This window comes from Trichosurus vulpecula, chromosome 3 (assembly GCF_011100635.1).
Source record: "Trichosurus vulpecula isolate mTriVul1 chromosome 3, mTriVul1.pri, whole genome shotgun sequence".
Taxonomy (NCBI): Eukaryota; Metazoa; Chordata; class Mammalia; order Diprotodontia; family Phalangeridae; genus Trichosurus; species Trichosurus vulpecula.
The window spans coordinates 124,849,128-124,871,410 of NC_050575.1; the positions used below are offsets into that span (position 1 = coordinate 124,849,128).

General features: G+C 44.1%; 1 protein-coding gene across 5 annotated transcripts in view; it reads left to right on the forward strand.

Annotated features, from left to right (window-relative positions):
- The window catches only part of LOC118841770 (DAB2 interacting protein), a 293,167-nt gene that overhangs the window by 235,622 nt on the left and 35,262 nt on the right, over positions 1-22,283 (forward strand). For all 5 annotated transcript variants that reach the window (XM_036749385.1, XM_036749382.1, XM_036749381.1 and 2 more), the window contains 3 exons: positions 8,801-8,954; positions 14,131-14,229; positions 16,433-16,984. In XM_036749385.1, the coding sequence (XP_036605280.1) occupies positions 8,801-8,954; positions 14,131-14,229; positions 16,433-16,984 (805 nt within the window). The remainder of the gene's footprint in view (positions 1-8,800; positions 8,955-14,130; positions 14,230-16,432; positions 16,985-22,283) is intronic.

The window sequence follows — 22,283 nt, forward strand, 5'->3', positions numbered from 1 at the left end:
AGAAATGCTTTAATAGGAGTTCTTAGCCAAGGGGGTGGGGGTAGGGACTGAGTGGGGAAGCAGTTATATGCAAATGTTACTGCACAGCTTGATTTGGGGAAATATTTGATTTGAGAAGCAGTGTGTTGTGGCAGAAGAAACATTAGACTGGGATTTTGGAGACCAGGGTTCTCAATTGATGCTCATTGTGTCACCATATGTCACCATATGACTTCTGCTTCTGGGGTGTTTCCTCCTTTTTAAATGGGAGTAATGATACTTGCCCTCCCTCTTTACCACACAATAGCAGTCCTAGGATTATAGATTTAGAGTCAGAAGGGGCCATATGGATCTTCTAGTCTAACTCAGGAGGAAACATAGGCCCAGAGAGATTAAATGACTTCCTCATGAGAGCACAAATAATAAATAACAGACAGCAAGGATTTGAACACGGCGCTCTCTCTACCACTTCATCTTCTTCTCCTTTTGTGAGATTCCAGACTTCAGCTAGCCCCAAGTAAAGAAATTATTGACACCCTGTTAGTTTTGTTTTTCTTGACCTTACTTATCTGGCTGCTTGTCTCCAATAGAGATGGGGTTTGTGCTGAAGGCACAGGCTTAGTGAGACCCGATGGCTTTCATCCCCAGAAATAGCCCGATTGCTATTGCTCTCAGTAGATAGTCTGGTTACCCTGGAAGATTCCCCTTTTCTCTGGGGCACAGAGGATGTGCTTGCCTAAGTAATTTCTTTATTTATATTGGGGCTTTTTTGAAGGGGGGGAGGAGGCAATTGGGGGTAAGTTACTTGCCCAGGGTAAACGTCTGAGGCCATTTTTGAACTCAGGTACTTCATACTCCAGAGCTGGTGCTCCAGCCACTGAGCCACCTAGCTGCCCCATGCCTAAGTAATTTAATGGAGCAGTGATGTAATAAAGGTCTTGGAGTTGGAACATCTGACCTCCTGACCCAGCTTTGACACTTAACCAGAATAACACCTGGGCTGAGTCTGAGCCCCAGTTCCCCTAATTAAATTCAATTCCACTTTATTAAGTACCTGCTATGGGCAAGACATTGTGCTCATCCGTAAAATGGGGATAATACGTGGGGAATGAGGGGGATAATACCTATTTCATAAAGTGGTTGTGAGAGTCAGGTGAGATGGTGTAAATAAAGACAGCTGGTGGCTAGGTGGAGAAAGCGCCAGGCCTTAGGAAGACCTGAGTTCCAATGGAGTCCCAGATACTAGCTTTGTGACTCTGGACAAACCACTTAAACTCTGCCTCAGTTTCCCCATCTGTAAAATGGAGATGATCATTGTGAAGATCAAATGAGGTACTTGTTAAAGTGCTTACTTAACACAGTACCTGGTGTGGTTAAATGCTTATTCCTCCCTTCCCCTCCCCTCCCTCACAGTGTACTTTACTAACCCTAAAGTACTATATAAAAGTGAGCCACTATTGTTATTATCCTCATCCCGAAATTGCTGCCTGTAATGGCAGTAGCAGGATTCTAGGAGTGAAATAAAGAGGCATGGATGTGGAAATCACTCTTGGAAAGAGTTTCTGGACCTAGAAGCAGCAAAGAACCTCAAAATGTAAAATGTTAAGCTTCAAACATAGCATGTTAGAATGGAGACTAGAAAATGAGCTTGAAGAGGCTGCTAGAGTGACTTCCTCCAGGTCACACAGCAAGCGTCCAGAGGGGCCAGGTCTGGAACCCTCAATGTCCCCAGCCCCCACCCCACCCACACACTTCACAGGCTTTCGCTCTCAAATAGCTCCTGGCTTCTCTTCTCCTCCTGTCACCACCCTTTGTCTCCTGTGTGATCTAGCAAGGAAGGTTTGGGAATTTCCCTGGATTGGGCAGTTCGGAAATTCTGAAACTTCCTCGTCGATTCATTCAAATGGTGTTTTCAACCTCATTATCTTATCCCGTGTATGGGTACAGTGGCATTATGGTTCTGTAGCCTCACTTTTGCCAAATGGAATGATCCTCTTCTAAAGTTTATGGAAGAAGGCAGCTTCTGTTAAATGCAATTAATGTTGCCTTCTCCCTCAGCCTGAGACTTCATCTAAGCAAAGCTAAATGGTCCCCAGGGGACATATTTCATGCTTCTAACCATAATCTACATGTTCGGATTTGGGGAGAGAGAAAGAATTGGGCACTTTTAGTAGCATAGCCTGCTATGCGGAGAGAGATGTGGACTTGAAGTCAGAAGGCCTGGGTTTTAGACTATGCCATGACCTCAGTGTATGGCCACGGGCAAGACCCTTTGGTCCTCTCGACCTTGGTTTCGTTGTCTGTAAAATAAGGGGTTCAAGCAAAACAATATCTCTAGTCTCTGCTAATTCTGACATTCTGTGCTCTAAAGATCCTTTAAATTCTGATGTTCTGTGTTCTAAGGTCTCTTCCAGTTCTCATATTCCATTTTCTCCATTTTACTGTCATATGGTCTAAGGTCCCTTCCAGCTGTGACATTTTATGTTCCAAGGTCTCTTACACCTCTAATAGTCTGTGGACTTTAAAAAAAAAAAACTTTTTTGTTCTAAGGGCCCTTCCAGCTGTAAATTCTATGACTAAATTTGGCATGAAGCCTAGGAGCCTATCCTTTCAACCTTGAATATTCAGTCGGTTTTGGGCCGGGGTCTTTGCCACCCACTCAGTCTGAACAACCCTGTTTATGTCTGTTACTGTTTGACTACTGCTGTTCCCTCAGCTTGTCCCCTGTTTGGAGGGAGGGGAGAGGAAAGACTGCCAGAAAGATGCTTTGGAATGTTGGGTGGAAATGTTGTGTCCAATTGGTGCCAGGAATGGGATCTTTCCTCTGTGCTTTCAAGTGGCAAACATCTTGCTTTAATAATCAGGCTGCAGTGGCCTCTCCGCTGGAGTCCCCGGAACAGAACCCACATGGATAACAAGGTTATTTCCCCTCAGGATCGATGGGCTGTCTTCTGAGAGGGGGGACCATTTGCCATGTTTGTTAAAATGTTCACAACAGTCCTTGAAACTGAGCCGCAGAGAGCCAGAGCAGGGATTCTGTGGAAATGACTGGCAGGTCCAGAGTGGAGAGCCATATGTTTACATCGAGGCCTGTGCTCCTGGGGTGGGCATCACGTGACATGGGGACAGTTCCCTGCTCTTCAGGAGCCAGATGGAATTGATCAATTAGAGGGCATCCAGAGGAGGGCAATGGGGATGGTGATGGGATCAGCTGAAGAAGCTAGAAGTGTTCAGACTAGAGATAGGGAGAGACCCATAATATGATAACTGTCTTAAGTATCTGAATGGCTGTCCAATGGAAGGAAGATTAGACTTAATGACCTAGAATCATAGGTTTCAATCTAGAAGGCGACATAGAAGTCAACTACTTCAACTCCCTAATTTTACAGACGAGGAAACTGAGGCCTAGAGAAATTAAATGTTTCACTTGAGGTAGCAGAGCTACGATTTGAACTGGTCAGCCTTACTCAAGATCTAGCACTCTTCCTTATCCCGCTTGCCCCGAGGAGCAGAAATGGGAGCACTAGGCAGAAGGGAGTTTCAGAGAAGCAAATTTTGTCTCAATACTAAGAAAAACTTCCTAACAATTATAACTGTCTCCAAGTAGAACAGTCTGAGCTAAGATACAGTGGCCTCCACCATAAGGTCTTCAAGTAGAAATTTCCATGACCCCTTCTCAGGGATGATACAGATGGCGTTCTTGTTTAGATGCAGAATCTTAGAGCTGCAAGGGACCATCATCCCAGCAGTACCACCATTTTACAAGCGGCTTGCCCACGGTTGCCCTGAAGGATATCAGGGGTCCTTTCCAGTTTCGAGGTTCTATGGAATAGCTAGCAATGGCTAGATAGGTCCAGGTTCAGGACAAAGGCATTTTCCAACCTAAAGGGAAAAGGGAGTTTGTTCTGATCATGGGCTAGCATCCCAAGGTGGGAAGATAATGAGTTGTTTTGGGTGAAAGCCTTCATGGAAAAACTGCTTGCTGAGTGGAGAGGAGCCTGTGCCAGGAGAAAAGAAGAGATTTGTTCTAGGCTTCTTAAGAATTTTAAAATAAAGAACAGCTTCCAGGTCTGCAGTACTGAGTGGGGAGTCAGGAATCCAGGTTCTAATCCCACCCAGTCAATTGTTCTGTGTCATAGAAGGAACACTGAATCTAACTATGGGACCTTTTCTGAGCCTCCATTTCCTAATGAGGGAAATTAGATTACACTATTTCTAAGGTGCCTTCCAGCTCTACACCCTATGAACTTTTCAGGCTAGGCCTCAATTTAAAAAAAAATGGGTACAGCACCTCCAGGAATGGTCTGAGGGTCAGATGAGATCATGGACAGGGAATCAGCCTTGGAGGTTTTCTGTTCTCTCACTCTGTTCCTGGACTAGATTGTAAGTAACTGCCCCCAGCCAACCACCACTTCTTCCTATCAATCAATCAGCAAGTCAATAAATGCTCACCAACTTCGTGTCTAGCCCAGGGCTGGAATGTGCTGTGGACTAAATGCTAGAAGGAGTGGAGACCTGGAGCCACACCTTGTAGGGATTAAAGTTCTGGCTGGAAGACCCAGTTAAAACTTGAAATTGGGCCTGCTTGCGTTTTGTAATGATGGCAGCTATTTCTTCTCCTTTTCTGTACACTTTGAAAAGTATATATTGCAGTTAACCAACACTGGCCATTTCAATCTCATGGAGCAAAAACCAAAAGGTTCCTGATATCACAGAGCATTTAAAGCCAGAAATCAAGTCTTAACCCCCTCATTTTATAGATGAGGAAAACAAAGCCAGATTTGAACATGGGTTCCCTGATTCAAAGCCAGTGCTCATCTATAGATTTATTTTTTAATTTGTTTTTGATGTAGAAATACTTCCTCTACCTTCTCTGGAGTTTAGGGTGTTAAAGTTACTTGGGGCAGCAAGAGGTTAAGTGCTTTGTGAGGAGTCGTCCTCACAGCAACACCATGTAGAGGTCTTGAACCCAGATGTTCCCTAACATTAGACCAATTCTCTACTGCCCCTACTGCCTCTTACATACATGTTGATTGTGAGTATAGAATCCTAGAATAGGTATAGGGAGGGGCCTCATGGATTTGTACTCTGATTCTTCCTGCACAGTGTTCAGAGAGAAAAAAGTGAGTTCTCTTAACAAATCCCACTCTGTGTTGGCCACTATCAAGTATAGCGTTTGGGGAGGAATAGACCATGAGTTTGGCCCAGTGTGACTGCTGATCATCAGTGTCTTATCATTTTAGAGTTCTATCCTTAGAGCTCATATTGTCTTTACTTGGTGAGAGGTCATCTAATCTAACCCCATCATTTTACAGAGAAAGAAAATGAGGCTCAGAGAAGGAAAGCAATTTTGCCCAGGTTCACACAGAGATTTAATGACAGGGCTGATATTATTAGCATCAGCCTGCTTGGATAATGGTGCTTCCTTCCTTCCCTCCTTCCCTCCTTCTTTTGTTCCCTCCTTCCTTCCTTCCTTCTTATCCCTCTTTCTGTCCTTCCCACCTCCTCCCCACCTCCCCATTCCACCCCTACTCCTTTACTACTCTCTATGTTATCCTAGGCACATTTCTTCCCTTCCCTGGGCTTTAGGTTTCTCCTCAGTAAAATAAGAGAGGTGAACTAGGTGATCTCTAAGGTCTCTTCTAATCTTGAATCCTTTGATTCTATGACTTCTGATAGTCCTAGGGACTGTGCATAAGGTCTAAGTAGTGAGGACTTGCTGTATGTGAATGACAAATGGCTCATTCACTGCCAGTGACGTTTGGAGACAGACACACTTATCTTCCTCCTCCCTATGACCTTTCTATTCTCCAGGTGCATTGCCCCAGCCAATTGCCCCTGACCCCATCCCCTTGCCCCAGTGGGTTCTCTCATGGAGGAGTTTGGAGAGCTTAGGGGGCAAGGGCACAAATGAATTTCTAGAAATCGATGAAGCCAACAGGGCCTTATTTATCATTGTCTTTCTGTAAACACTTAGGGACCTGTGCTCAGGGCCATCAGCACAGAGCTAAGGAGCTGGTTGTAGATGGGGGATGACAGGCTACTTTGACCAATGGGCCCTCAGAGAGAAGAATCGACCTGTCTGTCTGGTTCAGGAAAGGCATGAGACTCAATACGTTCAGCCATGAAGAAAAGGGAAGAGCACCCATCTGGGAGGAGGAGAACCTGTGTTTGATTTCTAGCTCTTTTGCTTCCTACCTGCATGATCCTAGGCAAGTCCCTTCCCCTTTCTGAGCCTCAATTTCCTCATCTGTAAAAGGAAAAATGGAGGATAGGCTGGAAACTATCTAAGCCTGTCCTCCAGCTCTAAATCTACAATCCCATGATCCTTTCTCAGCTTCAGTTTCCTCATCTATTAAAAGGAGATGGTGATAATTGACACTACTCACCTCCCCAGGTTGTTATAAGGAAATTATTATGCAAATGTGCTATTGTTACAATAATCCTTGGGAGAGGTGGTGAGGGTTTGAGTAGGGTATGGGGTGGCAGCACTGAAGAAGGGACAGATGTGAAACACTTGTAAGAAAAAAAAAATTCTAGTCCTTCCTGGGCTGTGTCAGCCCTTCTGTCTCTTGCCATTGTGGGCTGGTGGTCTGGGATGGGCCAAACCAAACAGGCTAAAATAAGGATATAGTGGTAGTTTACATCCCCAGACCATGTCACAAAGTTGGTTCAGAAACTCCTGTGGGTTCTCCTGGATCTCAGGGAGAGCCATACCCTCTAGACTCTGGGGGGCCCCTGGACCAACCAAAACTAGAGAAGATTCCAGTGCTCCTTAGGGTCCTGGGTTAGTCTGGCATGGGGAAGGTCACATGTATCTTACAGAGCAGGTGCATGTTGTGAGAGAGGGTCTGGACTGGCGTTTCTCAAGGATACAAACTTTCTGAAGGTTTTAGAGCTAGGAGTGGCAAGAACTCATAAATATAGTTTCTCACTTAATCAAGTCAAGGAGCACTTCTAGCACTTAGTGTGGGCCAGGCCCTGCCCTCGGGGAGCTCACAGTCCAATGGGGAAGACTACATGCAAACAACTATGTACAAACAAGATATAAAGAGGAAGATCTATGATCTCTTGAAGTTTCTTCCAAGTGTGGGTGCAAGGCATAGACTGGAACTTTCTCTTCATGCCCTTCTCTCAGAAACATGTATAGAGGGTGATGAGACCTATGTCTGAGATAGAAAGCAGATCCTAAGCCTAGAATCCTGCCCAGGGAGGTTGAGTGATGTAGTGGAAAGGGCACTAGGCTGATAGGCAACCTGGATTCAATTCCTGAATCTGCCACTAAAATTCACTTTGTATCTAGCCACCTTTCCTGACAAGCTCTGATTCTTCACCTTTAATATAGAGAAGATTAGACTAGATGGTCTCTAATGTCCAATGTTCTAATGTTTCTTCCAGCTACAAAGGTTCTATGTGATTGTTCAATGATTCTGTCTTGTTGGCCCCAGCTTCTGGGAGAGAAAGGGACAGGAGTCCAGCTTGCTGAGGCCTTTAGAATCTCAGAATGTCAGAGCTGGGCCTTAAAGACCATCACTAGATGGTGACCCCTTCATTTCAGTCAGGTCAACAAGTATTTTATTAAGGGCTTCCTATTTGCCAGGCACTGCACTAAGCACCTAGGGCTTCAAAGAAAGGCAAAAGAGTCCCTTCTCTTAAGGAATTCACATTATAAATGGGAGATGATGTGTAAATAACTACGTATAGACAAGTTATAGAGAGACTAGATGGAAGGGAACCTTAAGTGGAAATTCCCAGCAAAGATAATGTGAAGGTATTAGAGGAAGAACTCTGCCCAATTGATTGGATGGCATCATGCCTTACCCACTCCCAGGTGTGTTTGTGTTTGTTTACATGTGCATGAAATGACATGTTCCTTCCACCCAGCCACACTAAGGGCCACACCCAGTTCCTTCCCAGGCAGTCTGTGCTACAGACTTGAACAGTGATGTAGTAGCCCACAAACTGATTTTTAAATCAGAAGAGTTGGGTTCAAATCCCAGCTCTTCTTTTTGATAGCTCTGTGGCCTTGGGCAGTTCCTCTAACCTCTCTGAGCCACTACAAAATTAAGGAATTAAGGGTTTAGGCTAGAGGGGTGGGGAACCCGCAACCTCAAGGCCACATGTGGCCTTCCAGGTAACCTTGGGTGGCACCTTTTGATTGAATCCAAGTTTTACAAAACATATCCTTTTATTAAGGAGATTTGTCCTGTGAAGTTTGGATTCAGTCAAAGCTCCCCACTTCAGGACTGAGAGGGCCACATGTGGCCTCAAGGCTGAAGGTTCCCCACCCCTGGACTAGACCAAGTGGTTCACATGCTGTGGGCAACTGACCAATGATGGAGGTTGAGGGAGAGGGCAGAGAGCAAGGGAGATGTGGAAGAGGGAGCTATTGTAAGATGTCCAAGTCCTGTAATGTATTTTCTCAGTCACCTGATCCATACAGCTACTACTGTGAATGTTTTTGAATTTTTTTAATGTTAAAAAGTCTGTGTCTTTGAAAAGATTGGGAAATGATTGATGATGAGCTTTAAGATCCCTTCCAGCCCCAAATCTGATGAAGGATGGATAGGCTTCCCAAACAAGAATCAATCCTTGCTACCTGTGTCATTGGGTGAATCCATGGGGAGTCCATTCCATATCCTCCATCTTTCTGACTCAAGTATTCTTTCCACTAGAAATGAAAGCAGCTATTCTCACAGAAAGCTGTAGGAAAGTGGGGGTGAAGGGGGTGAGGGTGTAGACATTTGGGGAGAAGAGGCTAGGATATCCCTGGATCTGAGTAATTAATAGTCTTTCCCTTCCCCTGTCTGTGGCTACCCAGATCCCATCTGATGCCGAGGCTGAAGGAATCGAGATCCCACGAGTCCTTGCTCAGTCCGAGTAGCGCAGTAGAGGCGCTGGATCTCAGCATGGAGGAGGAAGTTGTGATCAAGCCTGTTCATAGCAGTATCCTGGGCCAGGACTACTGCTTTGAGGTAAGATCCTGGGATGGGAGGAGCTACTGCAGCTCAGGAGGGGAGGGTGGAAGATCCCCTGGGTACCATCTCCTTTCCTATTGTGCCACTGGCTTCTCTTATATGTGGTCCTCCTCTAATTATAGCAAACATTTTTAGTGCTTTGTGCCAGGCACTGTGCTGAGCATTTTACAATGGTTATCTCATTTCATGCTCCATACAACACGGAGGTAGGTTCTATTATTATCCTAATTTTACAGTTGAAGAAGCTTAGGCAAATGGCTTAAATGACTTGCCCAGGGTCACACAAAATCAGGTTTTCTTGAATCCCAGCTGGCACTCTATCCATTGTACCACTTAGCTGCCCCAAAAACCTGCAAGTCTCCCTATTGCCTACTGAATAAAGGTCAATTACCTTAGCCTGGCATTCAGGGCTTCACTCTCCACTCCTCCACTCCCATGTCAACAATCCAACTCCACTCTGTTTTCCTAAATTTATCTCATACTCAATACAGGCATGAAGAGGCAGCTGCATAGTCATGGAAGAAGACTGGATTTAGAGTTAGTAGACTTGGGATTAAAATCCTGGCTTTGCTACTCACTATTTTGTGTACCCTTCTCTGGGCCTCGCTTTCTTTGTCTGCGAAATTAAGATGTTGGACAAGGTGGTTTCTAAGATTCTAATGTCCTATGATCCTTGATTTTCTGTGCTCCAACCAAACGATTACTTAACCTCCCCATTATATATCCCAACTTGTCTGATTGTGCTTTTTGCCCATGTTGTTGGTGGCACATGAAATCTCCCCTCCCCCATACCTGTTGAACTTCTACCCAGCTCAGATGATGCCTGTTCTAAGAAAATACCCTCGATATCCCCTCCACCCCAGTCCATAACAACCCTTCCCTTTTCTATTTCCGACACCATTGTGCACTTCCCTCCTTTTGGCAGTTAGGATACTCTATTTCATATCATAGTAATTAAAATATGTGTCATACCCCCTGCCATGGCTCTGTCAATATTTAGTGTCTTCTCTAGTGCCCAGCACAGTGCTTTGTATATGTCAATACATGTACTTTGTACATGATTGCATCTATGCTGGCACTCCTGTGCAGGCATATTCTACCCCCTGATTTCTTCCTGTGAGATTCTCGTCTATACATCTGGCATATAATAAGAATTGGTGGAATGGAAGGAAGAGAGGGAGAAAAAAAAGAATTAATTTATGGTTAGTGGCAAAGCATCAAGGGAAAACAGAAAACAGATAAGTCTCTTCTCTCACTCTCACCCCTTAAAAATAGTTGATGCCATTGGGACAGCAGAAAATAATCCAGATGAAACTGCTTCTAGCTGAAGTGGAAGAAGAGACAGAATCTAACTTCTTTCTGTCCTGCCCAATCTGGAGTGGGAAGAGAGGGCTGCCTCTCATCTGGCCAAGATGTTGGATCCCTCAGGGAAGCTCATGACCAGAACCTTCGTTTTCCCTATAGAGCTCCCTGTGGCTTGGGACAGGACAAGGAACAAGGGAGAAGGAGAGGGTTATTGATCCCTCAGGAGAAATCAACTGCCTCTGATGAGCCATTTGTTCTCTTTAAACTTCAGTTTTTTTCATCTGTAAAATAGGAATTTTAATTCTTGGCCTGCTTCATAAGGATGTTTCAAGGACCAAACAGGATGATATATGTAAGCACTTTGGTAGAATGGTGTATATTAGGGCTGGCCTCTAAGGGAGACATTATAGGAAAAGAGAATGAATGCGGGACTTGGAATCGTTCACCTAGGTTTAAATCCTAACTTCTTCGTTTAGTGCTTGTTTTGTCTTGTGTAAGTAAGGAGTAATTATGAGAGGTAGCACAGAGGTGTCAAACGCACTGCCCACTGAACCAGATTAAAATGCAATGTTTAACAAGATAAATAAAAATACAATAGAACATTTTGTTGTTCATCATCCAACTCTTTGTGACCCCATTTGGGGTTTTCTTGGCAAAGATACTGGAGTGGTTTGTCATTTCCTTTTCTAGCTCTTTTTACAGATGAGACAAACAGGATAAGTGATTTGCCCAGGGTCAAATGCCTACTCAGTATGTGAGGCTGGATTTGAACTCATATCTTTCTGACTCCAGGCCCAGCACTCCATCTACTGTGCCATCTAGCTGCCCCACGATAGAACATAAATAATTTTAGTAAGTAGTTTAGTCTATAGGGATCCTGATGTATAGTTTAGTGGCCCCATTTCTATTTGAGTTTGGCCCCACTGGTATAGCCCTTAGAGGTCTGGCTTAGGAATTAGGAAGACCAGGATTCACGTTCCACCTCTGACACATTAACTCTATGATCCTGGACGAGTCATTTGATTTCTCATTGCTATAGCACACTCCCTAAGGCTATAACCTGCAGAACAGTTGCTCATCAGCACTGATAGAAGGACTTGCCTACACCATTGAAATCACAGATTTAGACCAACAATAATAAATACTACTTCAAGTGACATTTACATAGCACTCTAAGGTTAACAAAGCACTTCTCATTTGAGCATCTTGTGTAACGTCTGAGAGGACCAGGTTTCCCATGGTAACTGGGGATGATAGTACAGGTACAGTATGTACAATACAGCAACAGAGAGGGGGAAAATACTTTGTAAACTATAACGCACTGTGGAAAGGTGAGCTATTGTCATTGTCATCGTGCTTGTTATTCCAACCAACTTGGGGCTGAGGGAAGAAAAAAGGGGGGGGGGGCGGAATTTCACATGATAACTTTATATATTTAAAAGGAATAGCAAGTCGTACGTAGTAGATTTGCAGTTTCCTGTGCGATCATCTTTTTTTTTTTTATTACACTGTGTTATGGAAATTCTTGTTTTAATCCATAAATTAAAAATAAATATTTTTTTAAAAAGGGAGTGACTCTAGTACTCTAGAACTTCTTCACTCTAAGAAAAAATAAAATAAATCTCCTTCTGTCTTGAAATCCTCTCTGAGTTGGGCTGGCCCTGTCTTATGAGCTCTGCTCAACAAGAGGCTGGATGAATTAATCACAGGGTGGGCCTACAGTCAGGAAGACAGTAGTGGTCTATGGGTGACTCCAAAGGTTCTCAGGCACTGAGGATGGAACAGTGCCAGTGGCTTGGCTTCTCCTTCTTTCCTCCATTAGTTCCTTTATCCTCTACTTTGAGATCCATTTCTCGAAAGATGAACCCCCTTGATAATTATGCTTAATTAGTGGCACCACCCATCTGAGGGATGGATATGTTCATGTAAATAAGTTGCATCATGGAAATTAATGAGTCCTGCATTTTCCTTTCTGGTCCCTGCAAACTCATGACATGATGCTTGGCCCCTGGAACACAACTGCCCCTCTGCCAGTCAGGTGCCCATTGATGGCGAAGGAGGAGGAGGAAGAGGAGGAAGAAGAAGAGAGCATCTCTTGTGGGAGAGCAAGTCAAAAGCTGCTAAGGAGCTGTGGCTCTGGAGAGAGACTCTGTGTGTGTGTGTGATTTTGTTTTGCTACTTCTTCCTGGCCCTTGTCTGCTTTCTCTTCCCTGGTGGGTTGTGCTGTGGTAGAAACAGCACAGATTTAGACTCAGGAGACCTGGCTTCTAGTCGTGGTTCTTTTACTTATTAACTCTGTGACCCCAGGCCAGTCATTTTCCTTTTTGGAGCTTCCATCTCCTCCACTGTAAAATGAGTGGCCCGGATAAGAGCATCTCCAAGGTCCCTTCCAGGCAAACATCCCATAACTTTTGAATTCATAACCCTTGCGCTAGTACTTTGCAGGATTGTTGTGAGAAAAGCACTTTGCAAACCTTAAAACATTACGTAATTGTGAATTATTATTATTGTGGCAATGGTGGTTGTTCATAATCCTTCAGATAGGAAGCAATGGCATAGTGACAAAACATCCTGGATTTGGAGTCAGAAAACCTGGGTTTGCCTTCCCACTCTGCTACTTATTACTTGTGTGACCTTGAACTAGTCACTTCCCATTTTCGAACCTCCATTTCCTTATCTGTAAAGTGATGTGTCTGCAGTACGTGAGATCCAAGCTCCTCACACCTCTAAAGTCTATCCTTTATTTTATTTTTAATTTATGGAATAAAATAAGCATTTCCATAGCATAGTATAATAAAAAGAGGATTGTATGGGACAGCTAGGTGGAACAGTGAGTAGAGCACCAGCCCTGGAGTCAGGAGGACCTGAGTTTCAAATCTGGCCTCAGACACTGGACACTTGTACTAGCTGTGTGACCTTGGGCAAGTCACTTAAGCCCAATTGCCCTGCCTTCCGCCTTAAAAAACAAACAAACAAACTAAAAAGAGGATTGTATATGAAACTGCAAATCTGCTAGGCATAACTTGCTATTCCTTCCAAAATATACGACAAAACTATCATGTAAATTTCTTTTTTTTCCCTTCCTCCCTCCCCCCCCCCCATCCCAAAATTGTTGGGAAAACTAGGAAGCAGTATGGTAGAAACTGGGCATGGACCAATATCTCATACTGTTTGCCAGGTTAAGGTCAAAATGTATACATGACCTAGATATAAAGAGAGATTTTACAAGAAAATTAGAAGAACATGGAATATGTTACCTATCAGACATATGGATAGGTGAATGATTTATGAATAAACAAGAGATAGGGCATAAAGTTAAGTGTAAATATCCTTTCAGGTGGTGTTGGGGTTGTGATCTTAGAGTCAGAAGACCTGATTTGAACCTATTCCCAGGTCCACCCTCTCAGTGTCCTTAACCTGTAAGACAAAGAAGTTTTGTATTAACTGAGAGAGACAGTAAGTAAGTGCTGGACCTGGAGTTACCAGCCCTGGGATAGACTTCTGGGATTTCTACTTAGCTGTGTTACCTTCATAGATTTCCTTCTCCTCTCTGAGCCTTAGTCACCTCGTATAAAATGAAAGGGATTAGACTAAACTGTCTCAGAGGTCCTTTCCAACAAGTGACTGGGTGACCTCTAAGGTCATTTCCCTTTCTGATATTCTGAGAATGTTTGATTAAGAAGGCAGTTCCTTAGGAACAGAAGGCCTCCCCCCATCTCCCCATGTGCGTGTATATATGTATGCATATATGCATATGTGTGTGTCCCCACATAGATCTCCCAGGCATTCTGTGGCCTTGGAGTTGTCCAGCAGGTAGACATAGGCCACCTATTTGGTTATCACACCATCCTTATTCCTTTCCACACAGGTAACAACTTCCTCAGGAAGCAAGTGCTTTTCCTGCCGATCTGCAGCCGAGAGGGATAAATGGATGGAAAATCTTCGGCGAGCTGTGCATCCCAACAAGGTAAAATCTGGGATTGGGTGGGTGGCTTGGTCCCTGAATCTCCTCTCCCTCCTGGGACCACAGTGCCATTTGTGGGAAACACCCTGCTTTGGCCAGACTTCAACCCTGGTGGCAGGCCATATCATCTCTACCCAGGTGGGGAGATAAAAATTAGATCTGCAGAGGTGCAGAAGAGTGCAGATACCAAGGGAGAGAACACAAGAATGTGGAAGGAAGTGATTACGTTAGGAATGGGTTAAGGGGTAGTTCTGTGTGGACATACAGGACTGGACAGGATGATAAAATGTAGTCCCCTGAGGCATTTGCTGGCCCATGATTTGACATCTTACTGGGCAACCAGGTCCCTTTCCAGCTATGTCTCCTGTGGCTCTTCCTGACCTGGACATAGAGGATTTGGGGTGCAATATCAAATTAACCACATTTATATTAAATAGTCCCTGGCATCTTGTCCTAGCTTTGTTGTTGATCACTCATTCCAGTCTTGTCCAACTCTGCATGACTCCATTTGGGGTTTTCTGTGCAAAGATACTAGAATGGTTTGCCATTTCCTTCTCCAGATCATTTTGCACATGAGGAAACCAAGGCACACAGGGTTAAGTGACTTGCCCAAGGTCACACAGCTAGTAAGCATCTGAGGCCAGATTTTAACTCAGAAGGATGAGTCTTCCTGACTCCCACTGTGCCACCTATCTGCCCTGTCTCATCCTAGGAATCCCCACATTTGTTGGGGAGAGAAATGTTTTTTCAGCCATGGTTGAAATCTCCAGGGTGACTCTCAGAAACAATTGTATTTATAGAGGTTTTAAAAACCTGCTAGGAAGTGGGGATGCCCTTTTCAAACATTCCCTTTCTTTACCATGGCTCCATTCTCCCTAAAACTCTCTGCTTTCCAGTTCAGGTTCTTTTTTTTTATAGGGGGGAAGGCAAGGCAATTGGGGTTAAGTGACTTGCCCAAGGTCACACAGCTCGTTAAGTGTCAATTGTCTGAGGCTGGATTTGAATTCAGGTCCTCCTGACTCTAGGGCCAGTGCTCTATTCACTGTGCCACCTAGTTGCCCCCAGTTTGCAATCAAAGTCTCTCTCTCTCACTCTCACTCTCTCTTCTCTCTCTCTCTCCTCCCTCCCTCTCCCTCTCTCTTCCTCTCCCTCTCCCTCTCTCCCCACTGCCCCCCACCACCACCACTCCCGACTGTTGAGGAGTAGATTGAAAAGTCCTCCTCATTGGAAGTCAGAAAATCATAGAAAGCTGCAGTTAGAAGGGATTTTTAAAAAAGAAAATGGAAAGCATTAGAATGTTAAAGCTGACAGATATTTTAGAACATAGAATGTGAAAACATAGAGCATAAAATGTGAGAACCAGATGGGACCTTAAGCATCATCTAATCCAACTCTTTCATTGAGCAAGTGAGGACCCTGAGGCTCACAAGCATTAAGTGAATCAACCAAGGTCTAGTTTGTGACATGAGGAAGGATTAGAACCTGAATCCCCTGATTCTCGATCCAATCCTTGTTTTTTTTACTGTGACCTGCTACCTCCTTTTATGCAACTCTGTTAAAATAATCTGCCTTTTTGTTTTAGGACCCCAAAAAGATGGCTTCTTATCTGTCTAATTTTCCACAAGACATTATTATTGGCCATGTTTCTTCTTAGGTTAATTTGTTTCTCACTTAAGACATGAGGTTAAGGACAATCCAGAAATTAGAAGGAAAGAAAGATTTATAGAAGACTCACTAACCTACTCTTCTTTTGATACCAAATTCACAGTACCTTTTGGCAGTTTCAATTTTGGACAATTTCAGACAGCCAAACCAAAAGAATTTGCCTTAGTTTCTCAATCTGTAAAATGAAAATGTTGAACAAGAAGACCTCTAAGGTCAATTGTAGGCCTAACAGTCTTTGTTTTATTTTCTAATCTTCTGTTTTCTATAGACCCAATTATAACATTCTGTGTTCTTTGTCCTCATTTCTAATGTCTTTTCCAGCTTCAAAATTCTAAGTTCTCTGTTTTAACATAGTACGTTTTAAGGTTTTTTCCAGCTCTGACATTTTATGACTCGAATTAACTCTAGTTAGCTTGGCCATTTAAAAATAAATACAGGAGGATGACCACATTTGCCATTGGGTTGGTTGGAGTGTATAGTAGAGAGGAAGGGGAATCATTGCTCCCTGCCTAATCTCTCTGACTGTCCATGTGCTCCCTAGGACAACAGTCGGAGGGTGGAGCACATGCTGAAGCTCTGGGTCATCGAAGCAAAGGACCTCCCAGCCAAGAAGAAGTATTTATGTGAACTGTGCCTGGATGATGTCCTTTATGCACGGACTACATGTAAGCTAAAGACAGATAATGTCTTCTGGGGGGAACACTTTGAGTTCAACAATCTGCCACCGCTCAGGAATATCACGGTGCACTTGTACAAGGAGACTGACAAGAAGAAGAAAAAGGACAAGAACAACTACCTGGGGCTGGTGAACCTGGCTGTGGCCTCAGTGTCGGGGCGGCAGTTTGTGGAGAAATGGTACCCCGTAGTGACACCCAACCCCAAGGGCAAGAGTCCTGGCCCCATGATCCGTATCAAGTCCCGATACCAGACTGTGAGCATCCTCCCTATGGAGATGTATAAGGAATTTGCTGAGTATATCACCAACAACTATATGGCTCTGTGCTCTGCGCTGGAACCCGTGCTGAGTGTCAAGAACAAGGAGGAGATGGCTTCAGCCCTGGTGCACATCCTGCAGAGTACGGGGAAGGCAAAGGTACAAGCCACGTCCTGCATGTCCTTCATGCCCCAGCTAGGTACATATGTGTAGCGTGTGTGTGTGCGTGCATGTGCGTGCGCACACACACACACACAGACCTAGGGAAAGCACAGTCTCCTTTCTTCCTTATGACCCTTGACTCAGGGCCTGGAGTCCTAAAGGAGATGTGTAGACAAGCCAGTCATGACATAGAGTTTGCTTTCCCTCCCTCTGTCCAAGGAGAGTGCACAGGTTGTCCCAAACCCCGAGTTTGGGAGACAGAATGGTAGCACATACAACATAAAAAGTTGAGCTGGAAGGACCTTAGAACATGGAATTTCAGCCCTGGAAAAGACTTGAGGATGTAGAGTGATAAAATACAGAGCACAGAATGAATGTAATGATAATAGCTAGCATTTACATAGCTCCTCCTATGTGCCAGGAACTGAGCTAAGTGCTTTACGGTTGCGGAAACTGAAGCAAAGCCCAGCATCACACAGTTTAGGGAGTGTCTGAGGCCAGACTTGAACTCAGGTCTTCCTGACTCCACACCCAGTGTTCTATCCATGGCCACACATACTTGTAAGGGCTTTGAGGGAACTTAGAGACCATGTAATCCAAGGAACTTTAACCTGGGATCTATTAACTTTTAAAATATATATATATTTTGATAACTGCATTTTAGTGTAATTGCTTCCCTTTGTAATCCTATGTGTTTTATGCATTTTAAAAAACATTCTAAGAAGGGGGTCCACATGCTTCACCAGACTGACAATGTGGGGACCCCAGTACATAAAAGGTTAAGAACTTCTTATCCTGTCAAATACCCTCATTTTATAGATGAGAAAACGGGGTCTCCAAGAGATAAATTGGCATATCCAAGGTAATGAAGCTAAGAATAAAACTCAGGTGTGACTCAATGCAGTTTTCACTGTTCCAAAGCTGCCTCCTGGTGAAATTCCTGCCTGTTGTGATCTTCTTTGCCCATAGCACTAATGATGAAACTGAAGCTTAGAGAACGGACTCTGACCTCAGACCCAATATCCAGGTTAAATGTGTACACAGCAGGTGCGGGGTTGACTATTACTTCTAGGTTCTTGCCTCTATGGAAGGACCATGATTGCTGTAGGATTTGGGGTACCAGTCTAACATGTGAAGGGACAGGGATGATGATATGGGGACTTCTTCCTCCCTGAAACCAGACTGCATACATTGGAAATTAGATGCTTTAACTTTCTTCCTCTTGTAGACTATCAGTACTAAAAGGGGTTTCAGAGATCACTTTGGCCAGCCCTTTTATTTTACCTAAAGGTAAAAACTGAGAAACCGAGGCCCATAAAAAGGGATTGTCCTGCCCCGGGTTACACAGTGAGTTAATGGCAAAATCCAATCTCTTTACTCCAAGGGCAGGGCTCTTTCTACTAAGACAAGCTGCCTCTCCTCTCCTTTGAGTATACCCAGATCAAAGCCCCTGTCAGAGTCCCAATTAGCTGAACTATTCGTCTAAGAAGGTTAGTCAGCACTTGGGGAGGAGGATAATTTGTTGGGCAAGTAGGAAACCGTCCCTCCCCTGCCGGCTCTGTTGAACCTGCTGGTACCTGCTCATTACCAAGGATTAATGCCATCAGAAATGGTTGGTATTCAAGATGGGAGAGGAGGGGCTACTGCCCCCAGTTCTGATGTGGTTAGACCTTGCTTTTGGAAGCTGGGTCAGCGGCTGATATCCTGGGCCTCAGACCTCTGACATTGCTTCTTCCCATTCTGGAGAGGATAAAAAAGGAAGTCCTTTACCCACATTTAAGGACATCCTCCATACAAAGTTAGCATGAGAAGCAGAGGTGTCCACAAAACACAGGAGAGTCAGTGTGATGAGGTAAAAAGAACAATAGAATTGGAGTCCAAAGACCCATATTTGAGTCCTGCTGTGTATTAGCAACCTTGAACAAGTTGCTTCTCTGTTTGGGCCTCAATTCATAAAATGAGGAGGGTTTAACTAGTTGGTCTCTTAGATTTCCTTCCAGCTTTAGTGTTCTGTGCAACTGTAACATGGATTTTGTGACTCTCTTTCTACTATTCTTTCTACCCCTCTGATCTGTCTCCCTCCTATCTCACATGTTCCCCTGCCTCTTGTGTCATGCACACATGCACCCTACTTCTGGCCTGTTGCCTCCATAAAGAAGGAGGTCTCTTTTCCTCCTCCCTCTTGGGGATGAAACCCCAAACCAAGTCAATCTATTCCATCCTTAGATTAGACCCTGGAAAAAGTACCTGTGCTTGGTTGGGTTACCTCACCTTGTGGCCTAAGGAGGGTGGTTTTCCAACCAGTACCTCAGTCATCCACTCTCTAAAATAGGTGATACTTGATTCTCAGTTGTAGGGGATATCTTGTGAGTCATGTGAACCAGAGATGGCAGCTGCCTTCAGACTTTATAGGGCAGGAAAGAAAGGGACAAACCTCAGCTCGTATTTCAAGAAGCCAAATTTTTTCCCCCTTTGGCCTGAGGTTCACTTGAAGGTGAAACTTGGTACCAAGTGCCAAGGAAAAGAAATAGACAAACAGCCCTATCACCCTGGGCTTTGGGCAGAAGATAAGATCTATGGCTCAAGCTTGTTCACTAAGCTGATAAATACGCTAGGGACTCAATCTCGCCAAATCCATCAATGCAACTGTCCCTGGAGAAGCACCCGCCTCTCCCATATTTAAATAGAATTAGATTGTTGAAGAATGATCTCTTCTAACCTTCTCATTTTACCGATGATTTTAAGTACTTGCTCAAGATCATAGAGTAACAAGTAAGTGAGCCAGGATTTGATTCCAGGCTTTGTGATTCCAAATCATATTAGCACCTTTGCGGGAAATGTAAGTTAAATGTATCCCCTACTTTCCCCTTTCTAAACCTCAGTTTCTTTCCCTGTGACACAAAAGAGTTGGGCTGGGTGATATCTGAGGTCCTTTTGGTGCTAACGTTTTTGAGTTTATGTTCTCCATCTGCAAGCCTTGATTTAAGCCTGGGTCCCAGACTGTTACAGCCCTACCTCCAAGGCCAAGAATAATGGCCAGGATCCAGGTAACTAAATCTTTGGTTAGTTTCCTTAGTATCTTACCCACTCCCCTTCCATTCTTATTCCCTCCTCCCACCAAAAAAAAAAAAAGCTTCATTTCCCTTTCGAAAACCACAGTAGCACATTGAATAGGTGTGATCGATGGGCCTAGAAGAATCAGCCTATGGACTATCCAGCTCCTGGGATAAATCACTACCAGAATATCCCTCAAAAAGATTTTTTCACTCTATACCCGCTATCATTCCGGGTGGGGAGGCATAACTAATGCTCGCTGTGGGATAAGAAGTGAAGAGTGTGATCCTGGTGTTCTGCCTGCCTGAGCTCAGAAGAAGGTCACAGCCATTCATTCCCTGTGCTAATGCCCCAGGCAGTATGTTTTCCTTGATGCTATCAGTAAGGCAAAGCTGCCTTAGAGGTTGAAATGTCAAACCTTCCTTTTTGTAAATGATTGCTCCTGTTTTTGCTTTGCTGGTATTAGCTATATGTAAGATCTTGGGCGGGTCATTTGGCTTTCTGAGCCTCAATTCTTCATTTGTAAAATCAGGGGAGAGGGGTGTGTTAGCACAGAGTAGAAGTAGAGGTAGCCGTGAAGTCTGACATGGGTTTAAGTCCTGATTTTTTGCTAATACTGGCATGTGACTCTGGGTAAGTCACTTACCCTTTTAGTTCTCCAGTCAAATCTCTAAGACTGAATTGCTGATCTGCCTTAGTAGAAGGTTTTATCCTCAATGCTAGAGTAGTTCCCTACACTAATCAAATCACAAGTCTAGACCTACCTCCCTCAAAAAAATTAAGATGTTGGTCTCTCTCTTAGGCCCCTTCCAATTTTGAATCCAGTATTCCTTCCCCATAGCCTTGCTGATGGTCCAAGAGGTCAGTGATACAATTTAGTACCCCGGAAACAATGGTCCCAGGAGAAGTGGCTTTCCCAAAGTTACACAACTAACAAGTAGCAATGCCAAGACTCAAACCCAGGTCTTCGGACTCTAAAGTCAGTAGTCTTTCCACTATACCACACTGCCTTGGACAGGTTCAATGACTTTTTGTGAACATGAGTTCTCAAATAGATTTTTTTTCCCTCCACCTTAAAAGGGGAAGAAACAGATAAAAAATCGGTTCCTAAGAGGCTGAATTCCTCAATTACCAGAGTAGAAATGGTTGCCCAAAGAGAATAGTGGAGGAATCCTTTCTCCCCATTAAGCAGCCCTGTAAGCACCAGCCATTAAGTCTACTTGGGGGTTCTACATGGTTTCTAGGAAAATATATCTGGGGTGTGTGTGTGTGTGTGTGTGTGTGTGTGTCTGTGTGTATGTACGTGTGTTTTGGGGGGAATGGCCCAGGGAGGACAACTTTCAAAGAAAGACCTATCTCAGCTTTAAGAAGAAGGGAGGATAAGGTCTATGGCTCAAGGCATTAAATCTGGGATAAACATTTAATTACAAAGGTAAACATATATTTTTATTTGTTTCCAGGTCGAGGATATTTCTACATTTGCATGTTAATTTGTATGTTGATGGTAGGAGGGGTAGAGAGGGACTTATATGTCTGGCTTATTCAATCTTAATCTCCAAGCAGAGCCCTGGGCCAAGAGTCAGGAGACTCAGGGTGTGGTCCCAGCTCTATCATTTACTAGTTTTATGACCTTAGATAAGTCACTGCCACTCAATGATGCCTCGGCATCCTCATTTATAAAATGAGGTGGTTATACTATGTCTATGGTCCCTTCAGACTCTGTATTCTAGCATTCTCTGTTCTGAAGCCTTTCCAGTTTAAAAAAAAAATACTGCAATTTTGTGATACCCAAGAGCCAGTCTTTTACTGCTACCACCCTGACAAGGTTCCTCTGGGCTACCCCCAGAGTTATGGCTGTGTCAGGGTTCCCATTATCAGACCAACATTTCAGTTGCCACAACCAAGCTATAAAACACCAACCAACCCACCCGCCTGAAGCTTCTTGGCCTTCCAGGGCTCAGCCCAAGGGTCTAATTCTGTTACAGCATTCATGAAAATTAATTTGGATCCTTTAAGTAGCAGTGGCAGAGTAGGAGAAGGAGGAAGAGGGTGTTGCTCAGAGTGAGGGCCCTTTGGGGAAGCCAGCTTTGATATATACAGTGCTGACAACTGGGGCAAGTGTGCAGGAGGAAGGGCTCAGCCTTCAATAAGAAAGAAAGGACCAAGGATAGACAGAGAGAACCATGCAGTACACTTCCCTTCCCTCGGCCCTACTATCAAGGATCAATGTCCAAACTGTAGG